This window comes from Hypanus sabinus, chromosome 24 (assembly GCF_030144855.1).
Source record: "Hypanus sabinus isolate sHypSab1 chromosome 24, sHypSab1.hap1, whole genome shotgun sequence".
In the NCBI taxonomy this organism is placed as follows: domain Eukaryota; kingdom Metazoa; phylum Chordata; class Chondrichthyes; order Myliobatiformes; family Dasyatidae; genus Hypanus; species Hypanus sabinus.
The window spans coordinates 1,867,628-1,890,735 of NC_082729.1; the positions used below are offsets into that span (position 1 = coordinate 1,867,628).

The following is a 23,108-nucleotide window of genomic DNA, read 5'->3' on the forward strand; positions in this document are numbered from 1 at the left end:
GGCAGAAAGTTGCAGAGCAATAGATTAAGTTGAATACTGGATAGTCATTTCTTATCTCTGGAACAAACTTACTAACAACTATATTGTGAACAAACAATGTGGAACTGTAATCATTAGTTTCATTTGCAATATCATTACAGACATGTAATGATTGAGTAATGTATAGAGCTGAGAGATACGCACAAACAGGGAAGTGGCTCAATTCATTATTAACACTTCTGGGCTTGTATCTAAATCTCTTATTCATTTACTGAATGCTTCTTGAAAGCTCAAAGTAAATTTACAATCAAAGTACATGTATGTCACCATATTCAATCCTGGGATCTATATTCTTGTGGGCATACTCAATAAATCTATAGAATAATAAGCATAACAGAATCAATGAAAGACCACATCAATTAGGGTATTCAACCCATGTGCAGAAGACAATAAGCTGTGCAAGTACAAAAATAACAATAATAATCAAAACAACACATACAAAATGCTGGAGGAACGTAGCAACATCCATGGAAAAAAATACTGTCGATGTTTTGGGCTGAGACTCTTTGTCAGGACCCAGGAATAATAATAATAAGTAAATTTGCAATAAATATGAGGTGAAGAGTCCTTCAAGGTGCATCCATGGGTTGTGGGAACATTTCAATGATGGGGCAAGTGAAGTTATCCCCTTTGGTTCAAGAGTCTGATGGTTGAGGGTTAATAAATGTTTCTGAACCCGGTGGTTTGATTCCTGAGGCTCCTGTATCTTCTACCTGATGTTAGTAGCAAGGAGGGAGCATGACCTGGGCGATGGGATCCCTGATGATGCATGCTACTTTCCTGCGATGACATTTCATGTAGTTGGGCTCAATGGTGGGGAGGGCTTTACTCATGATGGATTGAGGATTGCAAATTCAGCCATGGCAAGTTTTGCCAATAAGAGCCGGTGTTGTGAAGGAAGAAAATGTATTGCAGCAGCACATTATATCTGACGGTTATAAACGGATTAGAAGGCAATGGCAGTATGATCTGTTCACACCTTCTGAACAATAAATCTGACTGAATGTGGAACATGGCATACATCCCTGGAATATATTCACAATACCCTTAGACATAACTGGAGGATATTTGGATTATGTTGACAGCAAATATACTGTATGTAATGTGCAGGTTTGTGCCCGCATTTGATTTAAAAATATCATCAGAATCAGATTTAACATCTCTGCTGCATGTCGTAAAATTTGTTGCTTTATGGCAGCGGTACAGTGCAATTCACAATAGAAAATACTCTAAATTACAGTAGGAAATATATATGTATAAAAATAAAGTTGTGCACAAAACGGGGAATAATAGTGAGGTAGTGTACGCGGGTTCTTTGCCGTTCTGAAATCTAATGGCTGTGGGGTAGAAGCTGTTCCTGAAATGTTGAGTGACCCCTCCACTCCAGACGTTGATGCAACCATAGAGTCCTAGAAAAGTACAGCAGAGAAGCAGGCTATCTTTGGCTATCTGGTTTGTGTCAAACCATTTAAATTGCCCTCCATCGGGACCATAGCCCTCCATATCCTTACCAACCCGTTAGAATGTTTTACAATTTTCTTTTCCTTTCCTTTCCTCCTGATGAGTTTGATACCTTGCTGGAAATGTTGATGTTATTGACTTGTTATTTTGGAACAGGGGTCCTGGGCCTTTATCTTCCCTTCAAAGGAATTGCCGATTCCAGGATTGTCCTGCTGTGCTTTAATCAGGTCACCAGTGCTCCTCTAGAAACAAAATTTGAGTATCAGATGGGCATGGGGAAAGCAATCAAATGAGTTCATTCCCAACAACATCTGATATCTATATTCAAGTCAAGTGGAGTTTATTGACATCTACACAAGTACATGCGTTCACAAATGCAATGAAAAACGTTGTCGTAGCAGCATCACAGGCACGTCGTATCAGATATGGAGTGTCCACAAGAAAATACGTAAACACAAACTGTACACAATCTTTATCAGAAAGAACAATTATAACAAAAATTGTCAATTTTAGTGGAAAGTGACCAGTGTTGTTAAATGGTAGCGATTAGAGATTTCCTCGCTGGCTCAAGAACTGAATGGTTGAAGGGAAGTAGCTGCTCCTGAATCTGGTGGTGTGGGACTTCAGGCTTCAGCACCTCTTGTCTGTTGGTAGAAGTAAAAGCACACACTATTTTATAAATGGAGAGAAAATTCAAATATCTGAGGTGCAAATGGACTTGGGAGTCCTTGTGCAGGATCCCCCCCCCCCAAAGGTTCATTTGCAGGTTGAGTCAGTGGTGAGGAAGGCAAATGCGATTTTGGCAATCAAGAGGATTAGTGTATAAAAGTGAGGATGTAATATTGAGGCTTTGTAAAGTACTGGTGAGGCCTCACCTGGAGTATTGTGAGTAGTTTTGGGCCCCTGATCTAAGGAAGGATATGCTGACATTGGAGAGGGTGCAAAGGAGGTTTGTGAAAATGATTCTGGAATTGAAAGGCTTGTTATATGAGAATCTGTGGCCTGCAGCCATCGATACTCGCCTCGGCGCTAAACTGGCCTTGTGGCTATGGTCAGCAGCCACTGGGCTCCTGGACTGGCTGCACTTATCACAGCACTGAACTGGGTCTGTGTCTGTGAACTCACTTTCGGGGAGCCTAAGGTTCACGTTCTGTGTGCTGTTGGTTTACTTTTTTACTATTTGCATGATTTGCTCTCTTTTTTAATACATTGAGTGTTTGCCAGTTTTTGTTGTGTGACATTGGGGAGAATCCTTTGGCTTTTTTCCACAGTAGACATGGGATCCTTCATCGTCTTTGAGAGAATTGGGTTACACCTTAGCCTAGATCTGTGTGTTAATTTCCCCGGTGTACCTAACCTGTAGAATTCGTGATTGTAACTGAAATCCAGCTGCCAAGATGTCAAGATCTATTCAACAGAACATGTTCATCCTCTCCAAAGAAGTCAACAGATAGTTCCCAGTTACCTCCTTAACCAAATATCACAGGCCACTGATGCCTTAACTAGGAGCAGCTAAGTTAGTCAAAACTGCAAGTGCCTCACCTGTCAAAAATCTTTACCAGCTGAGCCATCTCAGAATCTCACTTTGAATCATGACTTTTATTTACTCCTGTAAATGGAAAGTGATATGTAAGTGCAAATTCTTTCATTACAGCAAAGAGACAGAGCAAATGGAAAACGGGCCACAAAAATGCATTGGAGAACAAATTTAAATGTATTGTTATAGATTTTGTGGATCAATAAGTCAGCTCTCAGTAAATAATAACGATGAAAGGTCAAAGTGCTCGCTGCTCAGTGACATCACAGAAATCTAGTTAAGAATCTCCGTTACTAAGGTGATCACTGGAAATCAATTGTACTGGTCAATTCAGAATCTTTAATGCTCAACAGATATCAGAACATTTACTGTCAGTTTTCACTTCTGCTCTAGAAGTTAGTCATTCCTTTACTTCATCATTTAGGTATTTTACCTTTTGCGCCAGGTAAGTTTAATCACTAAAGAAAGTTAAAAGTCAGAAGCTTTTTTTTACTCAGGGGTGTTTGAAAAGTGAAACTCGCTGCCTCTGGGAATGTTACGATATCGAGTATCAAAGCATTGAGGACAAGTGGGAGAGGGAATCAAGAAGAAGGATATGGTGTGAGTGACACAAAGTGAGCTTTTGATGGCTCTGGGCCTGTACTTGCTGCAGTTTAGAAGTTTTGAAAGTCTAGGTAGAGTGGACTTTGAGAGGATGTTTTCTCTAGTGGGGGAGTCTAGGACCAGAGGGCACAGTCTCAGAAGAAAAGGACATCCCTTCTACAGAGATGAGGAGAAATTTCTTTGGCCAGATAATCAAAATCAGAGTTAACATTACCAACATATGTTGTGAAATTAGTTAACATTGTGGCAGCAGTACAAGGCCGTACATGATAACAGAAAGAATACAGTAAGTGTATATATACAGTATATTAGTTAAATAAATAGTGCAAAAATAGACATTTAAAAAGTAGTGAGGTGGTATTCATGGATTCAATGTCAAATAGGATGGCAGAGGGGAAGAAGCTGTTCCTGAAATGTTGAGTGTGTGTCTTCAGGCTCTTGTACCTCCTCCCTGATGGTAGCAATGAGAGCAAGGTATGTCCTGGGTGATGGAGGTTCTTAATGATGGATGCCTCCTTTCTGATGAACTGCACCTTGAAGAGGTCCTGGCTAGCAGATATATTTAAAGCAGAGTTTGATAGGTTCTTGACTAATCAGGGCACCAATGGTTATGGTGCGAAGGCAGGAGAATGGGGTTGAGAGGGATAATAATGGAATCCATCATGATGGAATGGCAGAACAGACTTGATAGGCTGAGTGGCCTAATCCTATGTCTTATGCTCTGAAAGTAACTGGAAGCTGTGAATTGAATTGATTTTATTTCTTACATCCTTCACATACACGAGGAGTAAAAATCTTTACGTTACGTCTCCGTCTGAATGTGCAATGTGCAAATTATAGTAATTTGTAATAAATAGTATGTACAGTAAGATCTACAACAGAACAATCAATACAGCTTAGAAATACAATAGTGTCAGTATGAATTAATCAGTCCGATGGCCTGGTGGAAGAAGCTGTCCCGGAGCCTGTTGATCCTGTCTTTAATGCTGTGGTACCGTTTCCCAGATGGTAACAGCTGGAACAGTTTGTGGTTGGGGTGACTTGGGTCCCCAGTGATCTTCAGGCCCTTTTTACACAGCTGTCATTGTAAATGTCCTGAATAGCGGGAAGTTCACATCTACAGATGCGCTGGGCTGTCCACACCACTCTCTGCAGAGTCCTGCAATTGAGGGAGGTATAATTCCCACACCAGGCAGTGATGTAGCCAGTCAGGATGCTCTCAATTGTGTCCCTATAGAAAGTCCTTAGGATTTGGAGGCTCATACCAAACTTCTTCAACCATCTGAGGTGAAAGAGACATTGTTGTGCTTTTTTCCATAGTATTGTCATGAGTGCAGACACATCGAATTGTTTTTGTACCATCTGTATCATGAAAAATGAAATCCTTTATATGTTAACTGTGAATATTTCCAACTTACAGCTACTGAGTTTTGTTTATAATGCAAAGTATTATTGGACTTTCATCAAGGTAGCTGTTGAAGGGTTCCGCAGCATTTGTAGCATCTCTCTTGTAGGCTATTCAGCCTGGCATTGCAACCCTTGCTGCTCTCTGGCCAGCGGCTAAAGGCAGGAGGCTGGATTCCGATTCCGATTTTATTCACCTTGTGAACATCAAACACACAGTGGAATGAATCATTTGTATTAACAACCAACACACCCAACGATGTGCCTGGGGCAACCTGAAGTGTCACCACACATTCTGGCACCAACCTAGCATTCCCACAATGCTTGGCAGAACAACACAAGCAAAACTCCAATGCACAAGGTTGCAAGATATCGTGGTTGTGGCCCAAGATTGCAACATATCTCCTGTTGTTTTTTTACAACACTCTGCACACAATGGTAGTAACCAGTTTGTGAGCAAAAGGAGGCCAGTAAGTTCAAAGCTATGGTTTGAAAATCTTTCCAGTATATTGTAAACTGCTTGCTCCTTTACCAGCATGAACAAATCTTCATCCCAGTGTTTCTGGTTAAGAATTGAGAAAGCAGCAGTAAAACCAGCCCCATTCCCACCCTCCCCACTCACAAACACACAGACAGGGCAGGCAGCCTCCAGGCAGACAGGCCTCTAACCCCAGGGCAGGCAGTCTCCATCCCCAGGATAGGCTGTCTCCAGCATACAGGCCTCCAACCCCAGGTTAGGAGGCTTCCAGGACCAGTCCTTGGCTCTGGACTCTCAGATCTGCAGACATCAGATTGGGCTTGTAACCTCCAGCCTCTGGCCTGAGATCAGGCCTTGGACCTCTGGTCAACCCAACCCAGGGGCTTCAATTTAGAGTCAATGAATCATAGGAAACTACACCTTAGAACCATTTAAAATGCCTTCTCCCATCGAACTGCACCCAGACCATAGCCCTCCATACCCCCCAATTCCCGTACCAAACTTTTCTTAAACATTGAAGTCAAAATCACATGCACCACTTGCACTGGCTGCTCGTTCCACACTCTCACCACCCTCTGAGTGAAGAGGTTTCCCCTCATGTTCTCCTTAAGAATTTCACCTTTTACCCTTAACCCATGAACTCTAGTTACCCAACCTCAGTGAAAATTTATCCTATCTATTCCCCTTATAATTTTGTATACCTCTATCAAATCTCCTTTCAGTCTTCTATGTGCTAAGAAGTAGAGTCCTAACCTATTCCATCTTTCCCTGTAACTCAGGTTCTCCAGACCCAGTAACATCCTTGTAAATTTTTTCCATGCTTTTTTTTAACCTTATTTACATCTTTCCTAAAGGTAGGTGACCAAAGCTGTACAGAATACTTCAAATTAAGCCTCACTAACATCTCGTATAACTTCAGCATAACATCCCAACACCTTTACTCAATACTTTGCTCTATGAAGGCCAATGTGCCAAAAACCTTCTTTACGACCCTATCTACCTGTAATGCCAATTTCAATGAATTAAGGACCTGTATTTCCAGATCCCTTTGTTCTACCATACTCCTTAGTGTCCTACTGTTACTGTGTAATACCTACTCTGATTGGTCCTATCAAAAATCATCTGAACTTATTCAAGACTTGCCAACTTGAGTTCTTGACCCTTGGGCTTCAGTTTCAAACTGGGCTGCTTGCTTGCCCCCAGCCAAGGGGGTGTACTGTCTGAAAAGTGACACATTTCAACATGGTACAGCAGGCAGTTCTGAGACACACCCATCAGGGCTGTCAACTCATCCCAAAGTAGCTGGGCAACAGGCAGGTTCAACCATAGCAGCCTATATTGACTCATGCCTTGGTCTGTAGTAGAACATCAGAAGGCAATTCATAGAAACCTTATTGAACAACTTGTAAAAACCTTCAGATGAAATTTGAACCAGCCAAGTGTGAAATCATTAATTTTGGCTGGAAGTTACAGGTAGTGGGCGTTGGAACAGGAATACCTAGGAATGTGTGCCAAAGCTTTTGAATGTGGCAGAACAAGTCCTGAAATCTACCAACATAGGTACATTGAGTAGAATTTCCGGAGAAAGCCAGACAGGGTCTATGGAGGAAGAGAGTTCATTTCTTATGGCAGTGACCTGGAGACTTAACAGTTGTGTCATGCCTTGTTAACTATCTTTCATCAGATGCTTCACAGCATGATAGGCTTATATTTCAGCTTTTGAGCTGAGTGGCATGCAGGAGAATTGTAGAGTTTAGAGGAGACAAAGCCCTGGATGGGAGGCTGCAGGGGGATGCTTTTTCCCAGGATAAAGTGCAGAAAGGGGTAGAGTTGGATAAGGTGGAGGTTGGTGGTCATTGTGGTGGACAAATTAGGCTGGAAGCTCATCTCAGAATCAATACTGAGGTGCCGAACACTCCAGATCAGTATCGGCCAGAGTTGACGGATCAGATTAATTGCCTGGCAATAATGAATCTGGTTGAACTGGAGAGCCAGCTGATACATAATTTCTTCTGCCTAACAGGTGGTGACAGTTGGTATTCATCAGTATAAAACTATCAGACTTTCTGGGGTGGCATTGTAGCATCGCGGTTGGCTCAATGCTTTATGATACCAATGACCCGGGTTCAATTCCTGCTGCTGTTGGCAAGGAGTTTTTACATTCTCCCCGTGACCTCAAGGTGTTCCTCCCACAGTCCCAAGATGTACCAGTTGGTAGGTTAATTGGTGATTGTAAATTGTCCCATGATTAGGTTAGGGTTAAATTGGGGGTTACTGCACGATGCAACTCGAATGCTCAGAAGGGCCTGTTCTGTGCTCTATCTCAATAAATAAATAAGTCACCTCCTTTTCCCCTGGGAATAGGTGCAAATCATAGTTGCATCATCCTGTAAGTTGTATCATATTATGTTGCTGATGCAGTTTTAATAATTAATTTTCACCTGCCAAACCTGAGAGTCTGTACCCCTCTACCTAGTACATCCAGAGTATGTATGGACAGAGTATGTACTGCTGTCTCATCAGTTACAATCAGTGAGTATCAGCGGCTTTCTAAATTACTGGTAGCCACACTTCACGTACTCCTCTCGTGAACTGTCACAGTCACAGTGCTGACCACTAGGTAATTCTCAGCAGCAGGAATATTGACAGATTCTCTCTTACCACCAACATATTATTACCTCAATGATTACTGTTGAATTTATGGAAAGGTTTAATTATATGCTTGCTTCATCCTCTATCTCACTTCTCTAGTGATAGATGCCCTTGGAGACATTAATAGACCATCATCTGTGTGTGCCTGATGGCTGATGGCATCTGTGTAGAAGAACTATTGATGTACCGATTTGATATCCCAGTTCATTACTGAGAAATAAAATCAAATCTATCTTGTTAGATAAAGCGTGAATGATGCAGACTTATCTTTGATGCCACATCATATGAAAAAGATACTAAATTATATAAAGAATACTGGTCAATTGATAAACATACAAATCTGTGAATGCACTTTTTCAAATTACCATGTATTCAAAGGGAGTATTTCTAATGTGAATATGGGGGTGTGTTTACAGCCTCAGCACATTGAGTGTATGTTTGTGGACTTCTGCTACTGTAGCCCATCCATTTCAAGGTACGACATGTTGTGCATTCAGAGATGCTCTTTGTTATGCGTGGTTATTTGAGTTACTGTCGCCTTCCTGTCAGCTTGAACCAGTCTGGCCATTCTCCTCTGACCTCTCTCTTTAACAAGGTGTTTTCACCCACAGAACTGCCGCTCACTGGAAGTTTATTTGTCTTTGCACCTTTCTCTGTAAACTCTGTAGGCTGTTGTGCATGAAAATCCCAGGAGTTCAGCAGCTTCTGAGATACTCAAACCACCCCGTCTGCCACCAACAATCATTCCACAAGGTCACTTAGATTGTATTTCTTCCCCAATCTGATGTTTGGTCTGAACAGTAACTGAACCTCTTGACCGTGTCTGCATGCTTTTGTGCATTGAGTTGCTGCCACGTGATTGGCTGATTAATTTGCATTAATGAGCAGGTGTGCAGGTGTACCCGATAAAGCATCCACTGAGTGTGTATTTCCTCTCTACAGATTCTTGGAGAGCATGTTTGAGGTTTCTGTGTGCCCCGAGCCCGTGGAATCGAACAGAGAGAATGAAGCCCTTCCCAAAGATTGTGAAACACCTGCCGTTCGTACAAAAGTGAGGAAACCTGCAGAGCAGAATAGAAAGTACACACGTGAGGCAAGTGACACTAAAGCAGCTTAACAGAGTGGGGCCTTACAACATTGCAATATTGCTGCATCTCAGTCCAAACCTCGTTTAATGGACAAAATTGCTGGTGTGGCTTTGGAAGGTGTAAATAATTCACCATCTACAAATGTTTGTAGCTTTGGTTTCATGATTTATCAGTCCCTTGGTAATTTTATTTCCATTTCTTATTCAGAATAGTTCTAGATTTTCACCAGAGATGTGGGTCATAGCATCTATACAGCCATCATTAGATTCAACAGTAATGTCTCAAAATTTTATGGGTCTCCTTCAGAATTATGTGAATCTGAGGTGAGTTAATTATCAAGTCATAGTAAAGTACAGCACAGAAACAGGACCTTCTGCCCATCTAGTCTGTTCCAAACCATTTAAACTGCCTAGTCCCATCGACATGCTCCAGAACCATAGCCCTCCATATATCTACAATCCATGTACCTCTCCAAACTTCCTTTAAACGTTGAAATCGAGCTCTTGCACTGGCAGCTTATTCCACACTCACACGATCCCCTCATGTTCTCCTTAAACTTTTCACCTTTCATCCTTAACTCATCACCACTACCTGTCATCCCACCCAGCCTCAGTGGAAAAAATCCTGTTTGCATTTACCCTATTTATACCCCTCCTAATTTTGTATACCTCTATCAAATCTCCCTTCAATCTTCTATTCTCCAAGGAATAAAGTCCTAACCTGTTCAATTATCTGTATGACAATGTAGTTAATAAGATCAGCAAATTTGCAGATGACACCAAGATTGGGGTGTAGTGGACAGTGAGGATAACTATCGGAGCTTGCAGCGGGACCTGGACCAGGTGGAAATATAGCAGATGAAGTTTCGGTGTGCGGTGTTGCTCTTCGGTGCTCCAGTTCAGGCAAAATCCTGGTAAACTTTCTCTGTACATGTTCAACCTTATTTACATCTTTCGTGTCGGTAGGTGACCAAAACTGCACACAATACTCCAAATTAGGCCTCACCAACATCTTATACAACTTTAACATAACATTCCATCTTCTGTATTCAATACTTTAATTTATAAAGGCCAAAAGCTTTCTTTATAACCTTATCTACCTGTGACACCTCTTTCGATGGATTATGGACATGAATTCCCAGATCCCTTTGTTCTACTGCACTCCTCAGTACCCGACTGTTCACTGTGTGAGAACCACCCTGGCTGGTCCTACTGAAGGACAACACCTCGTACTTGTCTACATTAAATTCCATCTGCTATTTTTCAGCCCTTTGTTTCCCAGCTGGTCCAGATCCCTCTGCAAGCTCTGATAGTCTTTCTCGCTGTCCACTACACCCCCAAACTTGGTGTCATCCGCAAATTAGCTGATCCGGTTAACTATATTGTCATACAGATAATCAATATAGATGATAAACAACAACTTCAATCCCTGCGGCAATCTGCTATTCCCAGGCCTCCAGTCAGAGAGGCGACCATCTACTACCTCTCCCTGGCTTCTCCCACAAATCCAATGTCTAATCCAAATTACTACCTCATCTTGAATGCCAAGTGACTTCTTGACCAGCTTCCCATGCAGGACCTTGTCAAATGCCTTGCTAAAGTCCAAGTAGACAACATTCACTGCCTTGCCTTCATCCACTTTCCTAGTAACTTCTTCAAAAAACTCTGCAAGATTGGTTAGATATGACCTACCACGCACAAAGCCATACAGACTATCCCTAACCAGTTGCTATCTATCCAAATACTCGTATATCCAGTGTCTTAGGATGCTTCCCAATAACTTTCCCATTACTGATGTCAGGTTCACTGGCCAATAATTTCACACACACAATTAGTGATTCCAAGTACATTGTGCTTATTTTGACACAATTTTATATTCAAATTTGTTTTCAAATCACCTGTAAGCAGACAAGGTTGTATAATTTATATATTCTTTGATAATAAATGTACCTTGAATCTTTGAATATTTGAAAATTTTAAACTCAAGATTCTGAAGATGCCTGAAATCTTGAGCAACAAACACAAAATGCTGGTGGAACTCAGCCAGTCCTGATGAAGTGTATGGGTCTGAAATTTTGGCTGCTACCCCCCCACCCCATCAGAGACGACAGCCAACTTGCTGGGTTCCTCCAGCATTTTGTGAATTGAAAACATTCTGTAGAATAAGACAGCATTTTGAACTGTAACTTTATTTTAGAGAACAATCTTTACTGTGTATTTTTAAGTAGATAAGAATGTTAATGGGTGACAATGCAGGTGACAATCAGTTTATCATAAAAGACAGCATTTTAAATTGCAGTGTAAATCAGTCCATCCCCTGTGAGTACATCACTCTAAAAATATGCAAAAAAGGAGAAGCACCTTATATTCCATCTGGGTAGCCTCCAACCTGATGAACATTGATGTGGGAGGAAACTAGAGCACCAAGAGGAAATCCACATGGTCATGGAGGAACGTGCAAACTCCTTACAGACAGAGGCAGGAATTGAACCCTGATCACTGGCACTGTAAAGCATTGTGCTAACTATTACATCCTGAATCCTTCTTTCTCAGGAACACACTTCATCGACTGACCATCCCACTTCCATCCTGAACAATATTGTTTGGATGCTCCCCGAGACCAACATCTGGTGCTGCTGGCAGATCATCAACTAGGTCAAGGACACTCTTTGGTTGGCTGGGAACCTGATGGTCTACCAGCACGTGGAGATGTCCGTGAGGGAATGCTGCCGACTGGCACATTCTCGTCTGCAGGAGTACGTGCTGAGAGACGCACTCTAACTCGGTGCAGCCACCGCAAAGGCCCGGTGGGGAAGGACCACAGTCTTGGGTCCTTCTCCCGTGGGAGTTGAGGGATGGGTGGCAGGGACTATACCCTGAAACCACTGCATGTAAATATGGAATAACAGAGCGCCACCTGGGTGGCAAAAGTGTGGGAATGTAAAGACTGTAATGGAAACATTTGTAAAGGACTGAGAGTCATTGAATGGTTTATTGTACCTAAATTTATTTTTGAATAAAGTATATTTTGTTTAATAAAAAATATATTGTTTGGATGCTGGGTGATTTCAGCCAGTTCTAACCATTGCTACCCATCTTCTTTTTGCACAGAAATGCATGGAATGCAATGGGTGCAAAGGAACCTATCAGCATTTAAAGAAAAATTATCAAGCAAGCTGGGAACAAACTCCCACAATTAAATCCTGCAGGTATCTCAGTGCGTCGGGATTTTTATCAAAAAAGAGTTATATCGGCCTAATCTGGCAAATATCATTAATTACTACAGGTGGCAACAAATATTCACAGAAATTTCTGAAATTATCATTTTCTACTTTTGAATTTTTAATTTTACTTTAATTTTGTTGAGATGCAGTGTGGAACAGGCCCTTTGAACTGTGCTGCCCAGCATCCCCTGATTTAACCCTTGCCTAATCATGGGCCAATTTACAAAGACCAATTAACCGACCAATTAGTATGTCTTTGGACTGTGGGAGGAAACCAGGGCACCTGGAGTAAACCCAAACGGTCACGGGGAGAGCATGCAAACTCCTTACAGACAGCAGCATAAATTGAACCTGGGTGGCCTGTACTGTAAAGCATTGTGCTAACCACTACACCACTGTGAGTGAAGTCACCTTAAGGTTGTCATAAGGAAATATGAAGGGATGCAAAACACTGGACAACAATTTTTTTCAAAAGTGTTGCTTCCTCAGAATATTTTTGTTTTGTTTATGATAGACTGCTCGAAGCTGAACACAAATATAATTTCAGACTACTTGTATCACATAGGAATTTGGAGAAACAAGAAATTAACTTTATTGAATACAATGCATAACAGTGCTGATGCTTTACAATAGCTCAACTAAGCTAAAATACGTTGTTGATGATTCTCGTTTGTACTCAGCACCTGAGGCTTCTTGCTTAAGTGTCCAACAATAATCAGCCAGCATTGATGGGTTCCAGTTGCCCTGATACTATTTCTCCGTGACTTCAATGTCCCGGTGAAACCTTTCACCGTGCTCATCACTGACAGCACCAGGATTTTCAGGGAAGAAGAAAATTAATCTTTAGTGACATGTTGCACTTCATGGTTTTGTATGCTTGAAGCACGTTTTCAACCAGCTGCATGTAGTTTGGTGCTCTGTAGTTGGCAAGAAAATTGTCAACAACATCCTTGAATGCCTTCCATGTGATTTTCTCCTGTCCCACTAGAAGTTTTTGAATTGCCTGTCATAGATGACCTGTTTGATTTCTGGACCAATAAATTTTGGCGTCAGTTATTCTAACTTGAATTATGAATTAATATAACAAATATAGGCGATTTTAAAATAGTGTATGATAGGGAAATTTCATGGTGATTTTCATGATCAGCAGCTCAAAATCCATAAGACACACCCAAAAGTATTCAGGAAGGCAAAATCTTTGTTGTCCAGTGTAATTTTTGGGAATTGAGTTAGGTAAAGGAATGTTTCTTTAGCACCAATCCGTCTTCATACAGGAATGAAATGCATGTTTCCTGAGACACTTAGAGGAGTGTTACAGGAATGAAACACATATTTCCTGCGACATGAGTGTTATCAAACACGGAGAGTGATGCCAGGTCATGTTGAGAGATACTCGGGCAGATGATCAAAGGCTTGTTTGAAGAACTAAGAAGCAATGTGAAGTAGCAGAGTGGTAGAGAGGTTTTGGGAGTCTCAGCTACTGAAGACATGAATACCAGTGGGAGAGCAAACACACTCAGGCATGAAGCAGAGGCCAGAACTGTGGATATGCTGAAAGGTTGGGGCTGGAAGCCTGAGATGTGGAGGAGCGAGGAAAGTGAAAGGTTTCTATAAAAATAGGACAAGAAATTTAAAGACCCAATGAAGGCTCATGCCTGAATCATCAACTGTTTATTCCCCTCCATTGATGCTGCCTGACCTGCTGAGTTCCTCCAGCATTTTGTGGGTATTGCTTTGGATTTCCAACATCTGAAGAATCTATTGTGTTTAAGAAAATTAAAATCATGTTGTGTAACTCGGAGCTGGAGTAAGTTTGTGGGCACAGGGTTCAAAGTTCAAAGAAAATTTATTATCTAAGTACATAAGTATACCATATGCAGTACAACCCTGAGATTCATTTTCTTGCAGGCATTTACTGGAAAAATAAAGACATGCAGTAGAATTTACAGAAAAACTGTACATTAACAAAGAAGACAATTGGTGACAATCTGAGCTTTTCTCAGGATAGGTGAATTGGAGTCAGTTTGAACAATACCTCCGGTTATGGACAAGAGCCAGAGATGTCAGGAGGGATGGTAGAGATATGCAACAGCTCAGGTTATGGACAGAAGGCAGAGGAGAGAGCCAGGGATGCTGGGAAGGAGGCCAGTGTTGTGCAACACCAGTTTATGGGCAGGAGACTCAGGAGGGACACCAGAGTTGTGGAACACCTCATGTTATCGATAGGAAGTTGAGGAGGATGCCAGAGTTGTGGAACACCTCATGTTATCGATAGGAAGTTGAGGAGGATGCCAGAGTTGTGTAACACCTCAGGTTATGGAAAGGAGGCCTAGGAGAGATCCAGGGTGCTGGGAGAGAGGTCAGAGTTATGCAATACCTCGGTTCATGGACAGGAGGTTGAAGAGGGACACCGGAGTTGTGGAACACCTCAGGTTATGGACAGAAAACTGAGAAGGGACATCAGGTGAGTGAGGATATGGTCAAGTCTAGAGGTAATAAGTTTAAAGTGGAGAAGGGTTTCACTGGTCACTGAGCTGAGGGAGGGGTGGATTCAGGTGATGGATATGTGAGCTCAGAACCGTGGTAATCTGGAATCCACCTCCAACCAGTACGACAGCGATGTTACAAACCAATTGCTTCATTTTCTTATTGAGGCAACTGTCAAGGAGAGAGACAGAGTTGTGACCATGATGAACGTGGACATCTGCTTATCTAGGTCACAATCCAAGTCAGACTTGACCTACTAATTAACCTTTAGGAAAAGGGAATCTTGCATAAGGACTCCCATGTCCCTTTACACATCAGATTTTCGAATTTTCTCTCCACTTAGATAATAGTATACATTTTCATTTCTTCTACCAAAGTGCCTGACTGTACACTTCCTGACGTTGTATTCCATTTGCCACTTCTTTGCCCATTCTCCTGATCTGTCTAAGTCCTCCTGTAGCCTCTCTGTTTCCTCAACACTACCTGCCCCTCCAACTATCTTCATAACGTTCACTACATTTCCAGCGAGAGGCTCTTTGTGCTTTGACCCATCATGTGAGCTGCTTGGTTCTTGCTCTTTTCATCAAGGACCAGCACAGGCAGCAAACTTCATGCCCACCTTCCCAGGGATGCTCTACAGATAAATTTAGGCACATATATATAACTAGGATGTCTAAGACTTTTGCTCAGTACTGGAGTAATTTTATGTATTGCACTGTACTGAGGCCCCAAAAAAAAACAAATTTCACGACATGTTTGAGTGATGATAGACCTGATTCTGATATGGGTCTCCATTGTGGACTGAGAGTGGGAAGGGGGCAGGGAGAGGGGAATCATGGTTAGGAAAAGGGGAAGGGAGAGGGGAGGGAGCGGGAAGCATCAGAGAGATATTCTGTAATGATAATAAACCAAATGTTTGAAATCAAATGACTTTGCCTGGTATCTCAGAGCTGCGTGTGTCTGCACCCACACCACCCCCCCTCACTGACACGCCTTCTCTGCCACCTATCCCACACCCCTCCCACGGTGCTCCACCCTCGCCATTCCCAAATATATATATATGGCAATACTAATGCCCAATAACCAATATTTGCATGTCTGTGTATTACTTAATGAATATGGATTGATTTGCTGAGTATTAGTGCAAGTGACTCTGTACACAGGGAGGGGCGACTTACAGAAAAACGATGTAGTTCGAACAGTGGAAGGAAGCATTCCAAGAAGACCACAGATTATGATGATGGTAAGTACGAGACCAGGGTTATGGCCGGTGAGCCCTTGGGTAAGACCAGGGACTTTGATAGTTGAACTCTTGGACAAGGTTTTGATGATGGGCCATGGATAAGGTTATCATAGACTATGACTAGTCTATGATCATAGCTCAGATTGTGGATTATGATTGGTTGCTCATGCACAACATTGTGAATTATAAAACCTTAAGACACAGAAGCAGAATTAGGCCATGCGGCCCATCAACCTCTGCTTTGAGTATACCCAATGACTTGACCTCCACAGTTGACAATGGCGATGAATCCACAGATTCACTGCCCTTTGGCTAAAGGAACTCCTCCTCATCTCTGTTCCAAATTGTGATGGTGATGGGTCATACAGAGGTTATAAACTATGTGTGGTGGTTTCACGGAGAGGTCCACGGCTGTATCCACCACTTCCTGTACCCTTTTCAGTTCCTGGGTATTGGTGTTTCCATTCCAGGCTGTGACACAGCCAGTTAGGATACTCCCCATTGTGTTTCTATATCAGTGAGGTTGCGGGAATTACTGTGTCGAACCGAGCCAATGAGGGAGTCCGCATCACTCCACGTCTCTGCAGATATTGTGTTTGTTGTAGCCCATATCCTGAGGTGTCTCCTGGTGTAGACCTAACTCTTCCCCTGGAGCTGGGCTCCACGTTGAGTCTGGACACATAGAAACATAGAAAATAGGTGCAGGAGTAGGCCATTCGGCCCTTCAAGCCTGCACCGCCATTCAGTATGATCATGGCTGATCATCCAACTCAGAACCCTGTACCTGCTTTCTTTCCATACCCCCTGATCCCTTTAGCCACAAGGGCCATATCTAACTTCCTCTTAAATATAGCCAATGAACCGGCCTCAACTGTTTCCTGTGGCAGAAAATTCCACAGATTCACCACTCTCTGTGTGAAGAAGTTTCTCCTCATCTCGGTCCTAAAAGGCTTCCCCTTTATCCTTAAACTGTGACCCCTCGTTCTGGACTCCCCCCAACATCGGAAACAATCTTCCTGCATCTAGCCTGTCCAATCCCTTTAGAATTTTATACATTTCAATAAGATCCCCCCTCAATCTTCTAAATTCCAGCGAGTATAAGCCTAGTCAATCCAGTCTTTCTTCATATGAAAGTCCTTCCATCCCAGGAATCAATCTGGTGAACCTTCTTTGTACTCCCTCTATGGCAAGAATGTCTTTCCTCAGATTAGGGGACCACAACTGCACACAATACTCTAGGTGCGGTCTCACCAAGGCCTTGTACAACTGCAGTGGAACCTCCCTGCTCCTGTACTCGAATCCTCTTGCTATGAATGCCAACATACCATTTGCCTTTTTCACCGCCTGCTGTACCTGCATGCCCACCTTCAATGACTGGTTTACAATGACACCCAGGTCTCGTTGCATCTCCCCTTTTCCTAATCGGCCACCATTCAGATAATAATCTGTTTTCTTCTTCTTCCTCTAGACTTACTACACAGGAACTTAGTCCAGAGGGACTAAATTGCTTAAAAAATTACATCACTTCCAAAACCACTTTTTTCAGTAATTTCCAGTTTTCTTTCTAATAAATCGATAAATAAGTTATTAAATTAGTTTATTCATTAAGGTGCATTTTTCAAAACTTTGTTTTGCAGGCCATCTACACAGATTGTTTAATCAAAGTAATTCAAAGTAAATTTTAATATTAAAGTACACATATGTCACCATATTCAAGCCTGAGATTCATTTTCCTGTGGGCATACTCAGCAAATCTATAGAATAGTAACTAAAACAGGTCCGGTGAAAGATCAACCAGGGTACAGAAGGCAACAAATGGTGCAAATGCAAATAGCAATAAATAGCGAGAACATGAGATAAAGAGTCCTTAAAGTGAGATCATTAGTTGTAAGAACATCTCAATGGATCGGCAAGTGGGGATAGTTGCCCTCTTTCATTCAAGAGCCTGATGGTTGAGGGGTAGTAACTGTTCCTGTACCTGGTGGTGTAAGTCCTGAGGCTCCTGTACCTTCTACCTGATAGCAGAAGCAAGAAGAGAGCATGGCCTGGGTGGTGGGGATCTCTGATGATGGATACTGCTTTCCTATGACAGTGTTTCATGTAGATGTATTGTAGGGAGTTTGCAGGTGACGTGACACCAACCTTTTACATCTTTTCACAGATAGTGATCTTCAGATAGACAACGGGCAATGTAAACTACACCAGGTCAGGTGTTACAGATGTGGAAGTCGAAAGACAAAACAAAATGGTGAATGCTGTGGAGAAAAAAGCAGTGGAAGTAATCGAGCCAGCAAAGAGAGATCATACGAGCATTACTTTGAGTCTAGGATAAGTGATGTTTCCTCAAAGAACCTGCAGGAGAAGAGGTCAGTTACTATTAATCTTATGGAAGAATTAACCTACACTTTCCTAAAATACAATATTTGCTTCTCAATTGCAAACCAGTTTCCTATTGTACGGCATCATCTCCATGGCGATATGTTGCAGCAGAGTGATGATGTCACTATAAAGTTTCAATTACATCATTAACTCTGCTCCAATGGCAGACGAGTTCTCTGTTTCCTCTCCCCAGGCAGCCTTCCAGTTGCTGGGATTGATTGGTGCAATAATATGTAGTGGTTGCTGCTAGCTGTCTTATGTATTTATATTTATTGTGTTTTTATTATTATTATTGTGTTCCTTATGGTTTTATGTATTTTTTGTCTGAATCTGGAGTGACAGGTTTTTATTCTCCTTTACACTTGTGTACTGGAAATGGCATTAAACAGTCTTGAATCTTGTGACTCATGGTGCAGCTTTAGAACAGGCAAAAAAAGCGGGTGTTAACAGAGCAACACACACAAACTGCTGGAGGAACTCAGCAGATTAGGCAGCATATAAGGAGGAGAATGAACAGTTTGCAACAAAACTCTTCACCTGGAGCCCAGTGATGGATATGGTCCCTGCAAAATGCCCTGTCACCCACGGCCTGATGAACCAAGTTTGTAGCTGTCCTTTCATTAACAACTGTAGGTCCTGCACCAAGGTATCGTTTCAAAATCGCCTTTGTTGTTTTTCTCCGCAGCCCCTGGCGTTCCCACCTTGCCACTGAGCTGATAACTCAAAAGTTAGATTGAGTTTTAGATTTTAAAGATATTTAATATTAATCATGAATCCATCAAAACATTTGGTGAAATGTGTTGTTTATGTTAACAGCCAACACGGTCTAAGGATGTGCTGGGCAGACCACAAGCGTTGCCACACATTACAGCGCCAACATAGCGGGCCCACAATGCTCAGCAGAACAACAGACAGCCAAAATACAACAAGCAACAATCTGCTTTCCCATCCTGCTCCCACCCACACACACTCAGACAGGCCTTAGACTGCCTCTGGACCTCCGACCTCCAGACCACGGCCGTGGACTCACTGCATCGTCCTCCACACCCCCGTTCCCATTCTCTCTGCTCCTCCTCTCCAAGACTTTCATTACTCTAGCAAAAAAAGATTTTCAAAATGTCATTTTCTAATAGTATGTGTCAAACCACCAGTATCAGAATGAGAGTTTGTGGCAAATTACCACCATATTTGCCAAAGTATTTTTATTGATTGATTGATTTATTGAGATACAGTGCAGGAATGCCCTTCCAGCCCCTTGTTTCGCACACCAGCAATTTCCCGACTTAATCCTGGCCTAATCACGTGACCAATTAACAAGGACCAATTGACCTTGTAGGTTGTTGGACTGTGGGAGGAAATTGGAGCATCTGGAGGAAACCCATGTGGTCACGGGGAGAACGTACAAACTCCTTACAGGCAGGGGCAGGAATTGAACCCGCGTATCCGGGACTGTAGAGCTCTGTGCTAATCACTATGCAACTGTGCTGCCACACTATGCTACCAAGGAACTCCACGTAGAAATCTCAACTCTGAACTGTTTCCACAACCTACAGACACAACTCATGTTCTCAGTGTTAATTATTAATTATATTTTTTGGGTTTGCCTTCTTTTGCAACTTGGTTGTCAGTCCTTGTGCGAAGTTTTTCATTGAATCTTTTGTAGTTCTCTGTTCTATTGTGAGTGGCTGCAAGAATATTTAATTTGAACTTTGAATATTGAATTAATTCATCAGTACAAAATATTTTTCAGACTTTGCCAGGGTATCTTCTAAAATTCCGCCCATTTGATTTTCATTATTTTATCTAAATGAACAGATCTGCATAATGAGCTATTCTAAACTGAACTTGTTGAATCCTTTATCTGATCTTCACTGAACCCATGAACACTACATCACTAATTTTGCTCTCTGTTTCCCCTTTTTATACAATTTAATTTTTATATATTTTCTGATAGTAATTAATAGTTTTTTTGATGTATTGCACTGTACTGCTGCTGCAAAACAACAAATTCCTCGTCATATATCAGTGATATGAAGAGCAATTCTGAATCCGATTATCTGGTGTTAACTACACAGACTCGTGGCAAACAGTGGCTGCTTTCCTTCCTGTCATGCTAGTGGTGCAGGGCGTGTTCACAACAGTCCACGGTAAATACTCACAATCTGCTGAAAGGTTAATGTACTAACACCACGGGCCTCCAGGAATTGGCCCGTAGATCAGTAGATCAAGGGCACAGAGGTGTACAGAACATAGAACAGTCCAGGCCCCTCGGCCCACAGTGTCGTGCTGACCCTTTAACCTACTCTAAGATCAAACTAATCCCACATAGTCCTCCATTTTTCTTTCATCCATTTGCCTATCTGAGAGTCTCTCAAATTTCCCTAATGTACCTGTCATTACCACCACCCCAGCTGGGTGTTCCATGTACCCACCTTTCGCTGTGTGAAAAACCTATCTCTGACATCTTCCCCCTATACTTTCCTCGAATCACCTTAACATTATACGCCCTCGTATTAGCCATTTCCACCCTGGGAAAATGTCTCTGACTGTCCACTTCATCTTGTACACCTCTATCAAGTCGCCCCTCATCTTCCTCTGCTCCAAAGAGAAAAGCCTCACTCAACGTATCCTCAAAAGACATGTTCTCTAATCCAGACAGCATCCCGGTAAATCATCCTCTTTAAGGTTTCCACATCCTTCTTACAATGAGGCAACACGATACTCCAAGTGCGGTCTAATCAGGGCTTTATAGAGCTGCAACATTACCTCATGGCTCTTGAACTCAATCCCCTCACTAATGAAAGGCGACTCTAACCAACCTATCAACTTGAGTGGCAACTTGAGGAAATCTATGGTCATGGTGGGTGGTGGGGTGGAGATACGTCTCTACCAAAGGAGGAGTAAGATGCTCCTTCCCTCTGCTGGCCTGCAGGTCATCCTTGGGCAAGGTGTAGCACCTGCTTAGCCACCCCGATCAGGGTCACATGAAGCCATGGTGGATGGTTGTATGAGCAGCTGGTGCACATCACAAGTCCTGGTGTATGTGACCACTGGCACCAGGCAGACAATCTCTGAAGAGTATTGATAATGGCTGGGGTCACCCGTCTTGTAAAGACACTGCCCAGAAGCCAGCAATGGCAAATCACTTCTGTGGAAACATTTGCCAAGAACAATCACAGTTACGGAATGATCATGATCACCCACGTCATCTGACAAGGCACAGAATGATGATGTCATATAACACAGTACATAATAATGATGTCATAGACACACACACAACAATGATGTCATACAACACAGCACATAATGATGACAATAAACAACATGCTTGAGTCACCCTCCTGCTGGTGGTTAAATTGTTAGCTAATGTTGTTTCAAGATTCTCGTGTGGATTGTTCTAGCACTAAACTGAGATTTTTTTCCAATGACAGCTACTTGTACTTGAAGCCAGTTTATTGACTGCTTCTCCGTTCCTTTTGACAGCATCTTTTCATGGAATAGTGTGCTTCCTGAGCCCCTGAGTGGAGGTGTGTGGATCAGGCAGAGCTCCCTCCTCCTTCCCTATGAGTGGGAGGATGACTGTGAGATGATCGACTGGGTGATCGACCAGTATCTTCAGGGGAATAATAGCATTTCCGCCTACTACAAGGGCAAGATTATTCTGACCTTAAAGGATGCTTTGGGAATCACGCTGACAGCCGCAGATTCAGAAGACCTGCCAAAGAGACTCCAGAGTCACGGGTTTGAAGCAAGCATCCCGGTTATCCCAGAGATGGTCTGTTAACCAATTCTATTTGTTTTTAAATGTAATACAAATATGAAATTGTTTACACCTTCCATTGTGTCTGTTTGGTTTCATGGAACAGGAGAGATTTCCACACGTGGCAGCTTTCTGGACATGTGAATTGAGGAAAACGAACAAGGACAGGTCACTTAAAAGCTTTGTCCTAACCAATCTCAGTCTGACTCTTGTTCAGTGTCAATAGACATCACGCTCCAGTAGAAGTGACTGGATAATGAGCAGCCCATAGTCCTGCAGATTTTCATCCATCTGTTACAGCTGATGACAGCCCAGCACAGGACAAGACAGGACAGGACAGGACGGGATGGGACGGGAATCTTCCCCATGTTCAGACCTGTCACCAACTGCATACAGCTTTCACTTGATAACACTCTGGGAAAATTTACAGTCAATGTAGTTCTAAATCCTAAAGAGTTGAAGGTCAAATCTGATGATAATCTTTGGGCAAAAAAGAACTCCTGAAGAAACAAGGTGATAGAGGTGTTGAAATCTGTCTTGTTTTGGAATATTAGTTCTTCACCTCACTGTTGTAATCTTAACCTGCACCACTTTGTAAGGTTTCACTGTGCTTCCCAACTTTTGTGGCAGGTTGGGCGACAGAGAACATAGAACAGTCCAGCACAGTCCAGGCCCTTCAGCCCATGATGCTGTGCTGACCTTTTGACCTGCTCTAAGATCAATCTAACCCTCTCCTCCTACATAGCCCTCCACT

The 23,108-nt window shown here is 42.4% G+C and overlaps 1 protein-coding gene across 5 annotated transcripts in view; it reads left to right on the forward strand.

Moving 5' to 3' along the window:
• The window catches only part of LOC132380392 (uncharacterized), a 38,234-nt gene that overhangs the window by 3,794 nt on the left and 11,332 nt on the right, over positions 1-23,108 (forward strand). For 4 of the 5 annotated variants that reach the window (XM_059949141.1, XM_059949144.1, XM_059949143.1 and 1 more), the window contains exons 1-6: positions 3,511-3,637; positions 9,117-9,267; positions 12,373-12,470; positions 16,136-16,215; positions 18,377-18,581; positions 22,078-22,369. In XM_059949141.1, the coding sequence (XP_059805124.1) occupies positions 3,633-3,637; positions 9,117-9,267; positions 12,373-12,470; positions 16,136-16,215; positions 18,377-18,581; positions 22,078-22,369 (831 nt within the window). In that variant the 5' untranslated portion in view covers positions 3,511-3,632. Of the gene's footprint in view, positions 1-3,510; positions 3,638-9,116; positions 9,268-12,372; positions 12,471-16,135; positions 16,216-18,376; positions 18,582-22,077; positions 22,370-23,108 lie in introns of those variants that run through there. The other variant, XM_059949142.1, reaches the window with a different exon arrangement.